The sequence below is a fragment of the Berghia stephanieae genome, chromosome 11 (assembly GCF_034508935.2).
Source record: "Berghia stephanieae isolate SIO BIC M18660-M18661 chromosome 11, UCSD_Bste_1.3, whole genome shotgun sequence".
NCBI classification, from domain to species: Eukaryota; Metazoa; Mollusca; class Gastropoda; order Nudibranchia; family Aeolidiidae; genus Berghia; species Berghia stephanieae.
In genome coordinates, this window is record NC_088370.1 from 30,446,997 (window position 1) to 30,459,419 (window position 12,423).

The following is a 12,423-nucleotide window of genomic DNA, read 5'->3' on the forward strand; positions in this document are numbered from 1 at the left end:
ATATATATATATATATATATATATATATATATATCGTTGCTAGTGCCTAAGTCCCTAAGTTAAGTCAGTTGCATGTTGGCTCTCTCTCTCTATCTCTTTCTCTCTCTCTCTCTCTCTCTCTCTCTCTCTCTCTCTCCCTCCCCCCCCCCCCCCCCCCACACACACTAAAGATATGAAAAAGTGTGCCTGAAACAGTGCCAGACAAAGCAAAGCAAGAAAGAAGCGTACAAGATAAAAAAAAAAACAGCATTCCCAAACAATCAATCTTCTTCGGCTGGAGATCGAGCCTCGATCCCCAATCTAGGAAGACTTGATTTTTGGTATGTTTTTTTATTTTATTTCTTGCTTTGTCTGGCACCGTTCCATACACACGCACGTCTTCAGGGGTTTCTCCTGTATTTTTCTTTCTTGCTTTGTCTGGCACTGTTTTATACACACTTTTTTAGATCTTCATCTTTCACCAGTGCCCGCTCCCTAATTTGTCACTATTATAATTATAACAACCTATGAGTTTATTACTAAGCCAATGCCAAAAATAAATGTTTTTTTTTTAATGTAGCGGTTGTTTGGCGCAACTGGTTGGGCTCTTGGTTTACATGTACATTTGAACGTCTGATAACTGAATGCAATGGATGCGTTGCGTTTGTCCAAAAAGCTCATAACATCCGCCAGCCGGATATAGATAGAATGAGGTTGACGTTACTCGGGTCTTTGTTATATTTTTTTTGCCATCCACGTTTATTCTCACTTAATTGTCTTATCCAGACTATAAAAGTTCATGGATACACACACATAGTTTTGTGTGTTGGTTCGTTATATTTCCGGGTGGCAATGTTGTGAGCTTCAAAGACAAGTGCATACTATCTATAGATAGTTCGAAGTTGACGTCACTCAGGTCTTTATTATTGTATTTTTGCCATCAGGGTTTCTTAGTAATTCTCACTAAACTGTATTAACCAGACTATAAATGTTCATGGTTACACACAGTTTTGTGTGTTGGTCCGTTATACTTCCGGATGGCAATTTTATGAGCTTCTTAGCAAGCGCATACTATCAATAGATAGTTTGCGCTTGGCTAAGCAGCTCGCATCATTTCCATCCGGAAGTATAACGGACCAACACACAAAACTCTGTGTAACCATGAACTTTTTTAGTCTGGTTAATGCAGTTTCGTGAGAATTACTCATAAACGTGAATGACTAAAAACAATAACAAAGACCTGAGTGAAATCATCTTCGTTCTATCTATAGATAGTATGCAGATGACGTCACTCAGGCCTTTGTTATTGTTTTTGCCATCCGCGTTTGTGAGTTGTTCTCACTAAACTGTATTAACCAGACTATAAAAGTTCATGGTTACACAGAGTTTGTGTGTTGGTCCGTTATACTTCCGGATGGCAATGTTGTGAACTCCTTTGCCAAGCGCATTCTATCTATACATTAAAATGGCTTTTGATTTTTAATATTTTTATGTTTGCACTAAAACACGTGACGTCATGGTGTGATGTAATTTGTGGCCCACCTCCTCAAAACCGTACAACGTCAAGATGAACCAAGTTAAAAAAAAATAAATAGTGGATTTAACCAGTTAACTGCTCGACTTTGTAAAAAAACTTGACTTGTATTAAAAAACTTGGCCAGAAATCTCGTCCTTCAAATATCGATCGATTTAAATGACCCTCATCTTGGCAAAAACTGTCAAACCTGGGACTTCGCAAGGCCCAGGTTTGAGAATTTTTGCCAAGATGAGGGTCATATAGATCGATCGATATTTCAAGGACGAGCTTTCTGGCCAAATTTTAAAATACTGTTTTTTTTTTTTCTTTTTCAGAGTAAGGCATTTAACTGGTTAAAATTGAAATAATCCGAAATATGAACATTTAGTGTTTGTCACTTACAGAAACTCGATTTATCCATTGTCCTCCATAAAACAAATTAAACTTTTAACAAGACACTGACACAATAAGATCCTTCTAGGACTTACAGTTTGACGTCATTTTAAAGGTTTTTGCACCGCCTAGTGAGTTGCCATTAGCAGAGCTCAAGGAAACAAGTGATTTCATTGATGGAACTATTGAATACAACTCACGATTTGTTTTCTTTTGCGGCCAAAGACTTGTCTTTTGACGTCAATTTTTGGTCAGTGCCAGGCTATATAAGTTAACGATAGCTACGTCCCGACATGATAGCGTTTTGAGGCGATGGGTCACATTTACTCAAACTCAAACTGTTCAATACAAGTTTGACCAATGAAGGGATCTGTGCTCGGGTTTGCTTGGTTTTTGTTGTTGTTTTTAATGGCTTTGGAATGCCCATGCTGATGTAATGCTTTGTTATTCTTTAATTTTTTAAAGATCATGGAGTGTTACTTATCTTTTTAATTTATAATGAATGGTGTAGTCCAATTTATTATACTGCTCTTCAAACATTTGGTCTCTGCAGGATACTGGGTGAGGTTTCTGGTCTCCCGTAGGGGGCAGGGTGGCACTTATTGTGTCTTCTATCCCCTTATAGCTTTTTTTTCCAATTTGCTTTCTGTCTTTGTCTTGGAATGAGAATACTTGGTTCTGTCCTGGCCCTGGCAGGAGTCCTTGGCTGAGAGGGAAACAGTCAAATGCATAGTTATTGTTTTGGGAGATGATATTTTTTCCCTTGTAAATCATCTCTCTGTTGTGTATTATTATATTGGTGATTTTGAATTATAATGTAAGCATTTGAGTGTATTCCTCTTTGTTGGATATTGTTCTTGTGTCCAGATGAGACTTATCGATGATCTCAAATTAAGTACATTGAAGGTATGCTCCTGGAATCTAGATCTGATCTCTATTTTCTCCCAGTTCCACTTTGTCTTACTTTTCTTGGGTGCTTTGTAATTCTAGAATTTGACTACAGATATCACCTTAATGTGTTGCAAGCGCCGTAAAGCCCTTAAAAACAAACAATCACAGGAACCATCTCAGTGCAAATGTGTATACCGCTAACTAGAGAAACTCCTTAAAGGGAAACTTTGCTTCTTCAATTTTGGACCAATTAGAGCACCGGTATATTCAGTTTTTAGTGTTAGAAAGTTCCTTATTTCAAATACCATTGTTATCTTAATGAAAGAGTTAATGAGATGAAGTATTGCGTACTACAAATACAGTGTCTAAAAAAAAAAAGTGGAGCCCCTGTATAACAGGTCCGGAAATAATAGGGACCCGGTTATTATTATTATAGGGGTTTAAAAAATCCTCGTTTTTGTCTTATTTTAAATTTACCCGCCACAACAGAGACTTTTAACCCTCTCCTTTCCACCTGCATCAAAATCGTCACATTTGTTACGACACAATATACATTTTTCTTATCCAGATTTATTTTGTACATCACAAACTTTGACGAATGATCTTTATTTAATTAATAAGAACATAACGTTGTTTTGTAGAAAGCTTGTTTGAGTTTTAAAAACCAAAATTTCTGCTGGGTAAGCCTGCCATTTTGGGAAAATACTGAAAATGATCAGTAAGGAGAGAGTTAAGAGCCTATTCGATTATTATAACATGGGCGCGGAAACTCACTCATTATCTCCAAATACAATGCATTAGCTCTCACTATGCTCAGATAAGCCTACAGCTAATTAAAGGCAACCGAGAGCTAGGCTAGGCCAAGTTCATGAATGCTGTGTGGCCTTCTTACTACTATGCTACATCATTTTCAGTATAACATGGGCTACAGGAAGACGGTGCCTGGCCCAAAACACACTCGCTCAACGATCGGTTTGGGTGTGTATACTGTTGTTTTTAAAAACGGCAGTTCAGTATATGTATGTATGTATGAGAGAGAGAGAGAGAGAGAGAGAGAGAGAGAGAGAGAGAGAGAGAGAGAGAGAGAGAGAGAGAGAGAGAGAGAGAGAGAGAGAGAGAGAGAGGCCATTTTGGGTTATTGAAAAGAACTTATTCCCTTGAAATTCGGTTATAACAGGGTTTTTAGGCTGGTCCCACCATCACTGTTATACCGAGGTTCACTGTATCTACTTACATTACTACATATAGCTACACTGATTTCTACCAATTTGTTCTCGGTGAGGTTTTCTGACCTCCTAAGATGGACAGAGGTCACTTACTTGCTGTGTCTTCTATCCCCTATCTGTTTCCTTTTCCACGATGCTGTCTTTGTTCTGGATTTAGATTGCTCGGGGTTTTTCCCCTGCTCCTGACGGGGATCCTTAGCTGGAAGTTAGGCAGCAGTGAAATGTACATTAGTATCTCTGTTTTTTTTTTTAGAGAGGATATTTTATTTTCTCCGTACTGTAAATCATCTCCTTGTTATGTACTTTTATAATTATTAGTTTTGGTAGTTAGTCAACAGTTGAGTGTATCCTTTGCTTGTGTCTGGAAGGGACTTGTACTTGTAGGTAATGTAAAAATAGCCACACAAATCTATATGGATTGAACCGGGAGTCATTTGTTCCCTATTTACAACCCCCCCCCCCCCCTTTTGTCTTCCATTTTCTTCGATGCTTTTAACATCAGATCCACAACTTTTACTCTATCATGTGCCTTTTTACTGGCACTGAATGACCTAATACGAATAGTGTTGCAAGTGCTGTAAAAATAATAGACAAAACACAAAACGTACCAATTTGTTTTTAATATTCTGCTGAAATATTTTCTTCCTCCTATATAAAGACAGATAGTTAAAGTGATGCATGATTCGATACATTGATAAATAAATTGATGGATAGACAATTAGATAGATTGATAGATAAATATATACATATAGATAAAGATAATGATGTCGGTCGGTCGAGAGAGAGAGAGAGAGAGAGAGAGAGAGAGAGAGAGAGAGAGAGAGAGAGAGAGAGAGAGAGAGAGAGAGAGAGAGAGAGAGAGAGAGAGAGAGAGAGAGAGCTGCATTGCAGAACATGGCAAATTTTGCAATGAGGAAATGACAGAAACAGTTTGGTGCAATATTCATTAAATGTACTCAAAGCGCTTTACTGGGCAACCCAAGCAACATCAAACAGCTATATGGTGAGACATAATATCCGTTAGGCGCTATTACATTTTTTTTTATTCGTCATTCAACACTGTTATCGTCCAGATACTCATTTTACTCTTGAGTATGGTGAATTAATTATACAAACAATGGATTTTATTTTTATGACTTCTATTTTTTTAAAAAATTGATTATGATTGAGCGTTCAACACTGTCCAGAATGGCCATTCTCTATTGCACATATATTAAGTAAACCTTTTCTACTGGGCGGGATACCTGACCTCCCATAGTGGGCAGGGAGGTCACTCACTATGTCTTCTATACCCCTATATAATATATGTACCTCCTTTCCAACTTGGTTTCTGTCTGTCTTAGAATGAGATGTCGTACTTGGTTTTGTCCTTGGCTGGGAGGGAAACAGTCAACAAATGTATAGTGTTGGGTTTGAGAGATATTTTTTCCTTGTAAATCCTCTCTTTGTTGTGTGTTGTTATATCTGTTGTGAGTGTTCCTCTTGGTCGGATCCTGTGCTTGTGTTTGGATGAAATTTATAGGTGATATCAAACTATGCACAATGATAGTGTGCTCTTGAAATCTATGTGTTTTCTATTTGTACCTTTCCCCTGTGTCTTGTGTGCTTTAATTGTAAATCTAGAATTTTTGGACTATCCCATTCTCTTCCTTTTTACTGGCACTGAAATGGTCTAAATGTGTCACAAGTGCTGTAAAACCCTTAAAAACAAACTAAAAACATAACCTTTTAAATAGCACAATATTCACCTCATGTGCTTAAAGTGCACTCCTAGGGGTACCAAGCCAATAGCAAAACTGAATATGTAGAACAAACCATGACACCTGATTTCGCTTGAGACAATCCTGTCATGTTACCAGTCAGGTACTCTTCTTACACCTGAGTATGATGAGAGAATGTGAGTAAGGAGTCTTTTCTATGAACTCAACTTTGCGTTGCCACAAATCCTGAGGTCACAAGCGGACCAAGCTACATAAACGCAGATGGCCACTATGCAAGGGTATTACAGTGGTATGTTTTTTTTTTGGTTTGTTTTATGAGGGTTTTACTGCGCTTGTCACACATTTAGGTAATCTAAATGGTCGTAAAAAGAAAGAAAATTTGATATTTTAAATTTTCCAGATGTACAATTGAAAACACACGAGAAAAAGTAAGACAAAGGGGACTCGTTCAAATAAATAAATTCCCTTTATTCATCCCGTACGGGAAATTTATCTCTAGGGTCTATTCCAAGGGAAGACTGGAATAACCCACATGTCAGCCGCAGTGCAGCGCCGCAAACTGAGCTAGGGCGAGGTGACTTGCTCAAGGCCGCACAACATAGCGGGTATTCGAACTTGGTACCTTTCGGGTACAAAGCAAAGACCATGCCACAAAGCCACACTGTCCCATACAGAGTAGGTGTAGATTCCCAAAGCATACTATTAATGTATTAATGTGCATAGTTTGAGATCATCTAAAAGTAAAAGTCTCATCCAGACACCAACACAGGATCCCGCTTAGAGGAATACATTCAAATGCTTACATTATGTACCGCAAACTGAATTTTCAAACTTGAAAATGGCAGTTGATTGTTAGTTATATGATTAGTACAAGCCATTCGAAGAATTTTGATACCAAATACAAGGATGTATCTTGAATATTAAGGAAGTTATGACGATTCGAAATTTTTGAAATTCCGTCGTTTTTCGCCAATGGCCAGGAGACCAACTTTGGAACACCACAAACAAAAATGTATAACCTCCAGACACCCAAAACCTCTTGAGTACGAACCCAAGTATATAGAGAACAAACTCAATTTTTTTCAGGGGTGTGACACAAAAATAAAATTGTCGTTTATTCAATCAAAAATGGGAAAAAGCCCAATTTCCCCTGTTCTGCGAACGGACATGAAAATCTTCAATTTTAGTCAAATTCAAAAATTTGTAAAAAAACAACAAATAAAGCTACATTAACCAAATACATATCAAATTAAAGCTAAAGAAAAGATCTATTACAGCAAAGGGATATCAGAAGGGATGGACCCAACCAAATGTACTTTGTCATAATAAAAGTACACACATTCATCATCAATTACAAAAAATCATACATTTTGGAAAATTCATAAAAAATCAAAGAAATTGTTAAAACCACTTATGTTTCCACACAAGCGAGGGATATCGTATATATTTCATGTAAATATTTAATAGATACAAATATATCTCCCTCCATTAGCTACTAAGCAATTGAAAATGACACCCTAATTTCAATATTATGCGAACGGACATGAAAATGAAACACAATCCGCTGTTTGAAAATAGTGAGTGATGGATCAAAAATTAGCAATTATCATTGGTATCACTAGATTGAACACTGGCAAAATGAGCAGTAAGCATTACAAAAAGATCATCCAAACTGCCTGACAACTTTAATTTAGTCTTTTGACATATCGCTTTCTGAAATCTAATTTCATTGCGAAATGCTTCTATAGCTTGTTTTTTGGAAGAATATCCCTGCACTTTCTTATAAAGAGTATTTACATTATCAACATTGGTGCATGGACCACCATGTTGTTTTAAAACAGCAGTTAAATTAGATGTGATAGTGATTGATTTAACTTCTTTTTGGAGTTTCTTTTCTTGGTTTTCAACCATCTTCTCTTGCATTTGTATCTTTACTTTATCTTCCTCTTCTACTTTCCTTTTCTTTAAACATGGAGCATATGATCTACTAAATTTGAAAAGATTATCTCTTTCATTAGATGTTTTACTTGCAATAAAATCAACAACATCATTTCGCTTAGACATATGAATGCTAGAACGATTAAACAATGAACAATTTCTTCTTTTGTGGACATCAAAATCGAAGTCACCAAAGGCACTTTCACCAATCAAATTAGTCAATGGACAATGAGCTAACTTAGAAGAAATTTCAGCGGGCAATGCTGAACTAAATGAGCCATCTAAAAAGTCTGCTAACTGTCGTTTAATTACAGCAACAAGTTCAGTACAAATGGTGACAATGGCATTTCTCATAATACATAATTGATCATCATTACAATTTGATACAAAAACATTGATTGCTTGAACAGTAGGACTAGAAAGTCTAGATTCTTCACCAAACACACAGACAAAATCATCATCCATAAGGCAAGAAGGATCTTGGAAAAAAGCAAACATTTTCTGAACATAAAAATAAAAATCATTATATTTCACTTTACTGCTTGTCAACAAAATCCAATATGGCCCAGTCACCTTAACATAAAGTAAAGCAATGACACATATCAAGCACATAATGGTGGGATCTGAAATGTCATAACTCAAACTGATCATTTTCTGATTAATGGTCTCTGGCAAAATGCTAGATGAAAAAAAAACCTTAATGCTTGAGTGGTGAAAAATCAATGCTGCTGCAGCTGCATAAAAACAGTTAAATCGATTAGATTTGAATGATGGAATTAAAGAGCTGGGACAATGGGTCAACCAGTAAACCCGATAACCATTCTTCTGATCACCCCTGGGACCAAGCAAATCACATGCATGTTTGATTGTCCGTGATGTAGCAGTCATATCATCTGACTGGAACCTAGCAAACATTGACTCTCTATCCCTCCCAAGACCATCCCCATCACCCAATTGACATTCAATATTAGACAATGCAGTCTCACAAGCAGCACTCATACCTAAAAGGAAGTGAGCGTTACAATGCAAAAAGGAAATTTGAACACCTCGACCAAGTTTTTCATTTTATATAATCATTCAATTTTGAATCATACAATTTCATACAAGAGGCCCTATCAGTCATTGTGCTAGTAACCTTTTCTAACAAATTATCTAAAACATCATGAGTGGAAATATCTGAATAAGAACTATACACATCAGATAATGTTTTGAACATATTGACTGTCAAATCCAGAAGACTATTGGCATCTTCACAAGCAATAGGACTAAAACCTAAATACAATGTTGTATCATTGTCTAGTGACACTTGATGGCCTACAATTTTCTGCTGGTCTCGTGATGTACCATCAGAATGAAGAGTAACATTAGAAGAGTTCAAGACGCCTTCAGCATTTTGTAAATGGCAAATAACATTAGCTTCTTCACAAATATTGTGACATGTTCTGGCACAAGGCAAATGATCAAAACTGTAATTAAACAGACATTTTGAAATAGTAGATATACAATGCTTAACATTGTCAGCAGACACCCCTACCCTTGACATCAAATCAATAACTACAGACCGCATGGCAGAAGAATAAGCATTTTTACAAGGCTCTTTAACAGAAACAACATCAACATCTTGAAACGAACATTTACAACTCTCAAAATCATCATTGTTCTTATTTTCTTTCTCAAGTAATTTTATAGTACGCTTTAATTGCTTATTGATAGAGGACAAATTATTCAATTCATTTTTAACATTATCAATTTCTTTGGTCTTTGAAGATTCAACTTCTCTTGCTTTACGCTTAACATCCAAATATTTATCATTTATTCTTTTTCTATCTTCCTCAGCTTTATCACTTTTGATTTTTAATTCTTGAAACTTGACATTTAAAGAAGTACGCTCATCATGCAAATCAGTAATTACAGACTTCAATGTTATAATTTCTTTCTGTAGGGTATCAATCTTTGCCTTTAAATTATTGGTATTACAAGTACAAGAATTGGAGAGTTTTACGAGAGAGGGTTCTTTCTGTTGTACTGGAATAAATTTAATAGTAAATTCTTCACATAAAAATGAGGTAAAGGCATCAGCATTACGATGTTTATTTCTTTGCTTAGCTTTATACAATTTCAATACAGAGGAAAAATGTTTTTCAATATCCTTTAGAGAAAATTTTTTATGCAATAAAATATCTACCCAAGACCAAAAAAGTTGCATAGAATAATTCATCGAATTGATGTGTTGGTATAGATCAATTATACATTTGTTTGTAAGGATAGATGAAAGAAAAAAGTCTTCGGGTATTGCCCTCACATTCAGTCTGTTGATTCCCAATAGAGTCAAATCGTCAGAAATGGCAGATAAGTCCAACGGATTGTTGAGGAAACCAGCACAATCATCCCCGTCAGTGAACTTTTCCCAGGACGACAAACTCCTTTCAATGGCATTCCTCACACCAACGCAGGCATCAAATGCTGGTGTTATCTGCACCATCCATGAATCGACCTGGAATAAAGACAGAAAACATTTTTCTTTTCAAAATCAAATTACCAATCACTGTTTTGTAAACTGAACTTACTTCCTTCTTGCAAGCAGTTGTAACCACTGGTTTTGTTCTGAAGTCCAGATCGAGATGTCCCCCAGGTTCGCACCCCGACAAGACCAATCAGACGCAATGGTCTTAACACAACTTTCCTTATCTTATTGGAGACTGATGTTTTGCTTAAGGCTGCCGTTATGTGCACCCCTCCCCACCCCCACCTACCTAGCACAGTTAACAAGCTATTCATGTCTGTGATTTTTATAATAATAGAAAATTATGCTTTGATTATTCCTGTTGAGCATGTTTCAATCCTTAAACTTACAAGTCAAAATCTTGAACACATAAAAGTAAAAGCAAAGACATTAAAATTCAATGAACATTAGTATTGCTGTTACCATCTGTCCTGAACTTGAGGGAGGAGAAAATGTATTTTGCGTAATCTCTAGTACAGGATAAAAACTCATGACCACTCAGTTGCAACTTACTTTTTCCCAGGAACATCCTCCTTCTTGTTTCAGCAAATGAAGCTGTAAAAGTAATCTGTTGTCAACAACAATGGATGGGGGAAGGTTTGGGCGACGACCTTTTCCAGATGCAAGGAAAGTGTTGCTCAAAGCTTGATACTGTTCATCTATAATGGATATTAAATGAAAAAAAATCAAAATCTCTATTGATTTAAAAGTTTACAGGTTATAGCTACACAAAGAAGGTATGATGGTTAAAGGAAAAAAAGAAAACAAAACAACCCTGAAAGTTCTTAAGTCTTACTCGTAAACCTTACACTTACACAGACGCCGCCATCTTGAATTTTGTTTACTAACCCTAACGACATGACTGACACTAAAACTATATTCATAGATAAAAGAAAATATGCTTAAACACCATGCACATGTCTAAATAACTTGAGTTATCATTCATATTAATGAAATATTTAAATAGTTAATGCATTAGTTTCTCTGAAAAAAATACGCGCTGTGTCAAAGTTGACCCGTTGCACGAAGTCTGGCTTGAGTCAGGATCCATTCGTAATATCAACACCACAGACACATAAAATGGATAAAAACTGCAGTCATTTAGATCACAAATACATAAAACATTGATATACATGAAGCTATGAGTATTAATGATATAATTATCACATTAAAACTCACCTTTTAGATCTAATGATCCATTTTGAGAAGAAATTCCAAGCCCGTTCGTCTGGCCGTGCTCCAGGCAGGAGGCCATTGTAAAGAGTAAATTCAATGCTGGGCATCGGGTTTCTTATAGAGCAGTAAAGTTAGGTGCCCCAAACGTAAACAATAACAAGTTGCTAGTGATTTCCGTTAGGGACCGGAATAATTTACGCACAATATAGGTCTCCCAATTTTGTAGTTTGAGTTGTAGGCAATACACTTTCAGTATTGAAAATATGTTTACATAAAATCTAACAGTTGCAGAAATAATAATATAAGGCTAAATTATTATGAAAATCAGGCTCCGAATAATTCTCGTTTTGTTCACACCAGCGCAATAATTTGCTCTGGTCTAAAAATAGATAGACTGTAACTTTTGATAAATTTTAGAAAATTTTACCTTTTGTCCATAAAATATCCATATCTAGACATTATTTGATGCACGATCGAGTATTTATGAATATGTGTTTCTTTTGCCACCTAACAGCCAAATTTTAAAGGTTATTTTTTTCTATTATTTACATTGGAACGTGAGCTGTCAAGACAGGAACATGTGGTTTGCCACGTGCTTCTCGACTTTTGTTTACGTTTGGGGCACCTAACTTTACTGCTCTATCGCGCTGGCGGAATTGGGCGATACCAAGTAATCGTTGTTGAATTAGTTATTTTAAAAGAGAATTGAACGATCTTTCACATGGTGGTTTCGGTTTTTCTAATTTTGCATTTTAAACCCCTGAAAATCCCGTTTTTTGAATAAAGTTTGAAAAAAAAGTCACTTAAAATTTTATAACCATCGTGAATTTAGTATCAACAGATTCGTTAAGATTTACTTCATCGAATACTGCAATAACCAGCACGATTACGACCACGGCCCAAATTCGCCGAGCATTCAAACGCAGTATGTTGAAAAAAACGCAAGATTTCACGAGGGGAAAACGTCAGATCGTCGTATTTTTCATCCGATATCTTTTCTTTATTAACCGAATCAGATAAAATCAAAAATAACACCATTGGAAAGGGCTTTTCTTGATCTTTTCACTGATACCATTCATT

General features: G+C 36.1%; 1 protein-coding gene across 1 annotated transcript; it reads right to left on the reverse strand.

Moving 5' to 3' along the window:
* Positions 1-7,613: 7,613 nt before the first annotated feature.
* Positions 7,614-11,447, reverse strand: LOC144957309 (uncharacterized). Its single transcript, XM_078888446.1, has 3 exons — positions 11,347-11,447; positions 10,681-10,826; positions 7,614-10,158 (listed from the first exon to the last, which is right to left on the reverse strand). Exons 1-3 carry the CDS (start codon positions 11,420-11,422, stop codon positions 8,725-8,727), a joined length of 1,656 nt encoding a protein of 551 aa, XP_078744572.1. The 5' UTR covers positions 11,423-11,447; the 3' UTR covers positions 7,614-8,724.
* Between the last annotated feature and the right edge of the window lie 976 nt (positions 11,448-12,423).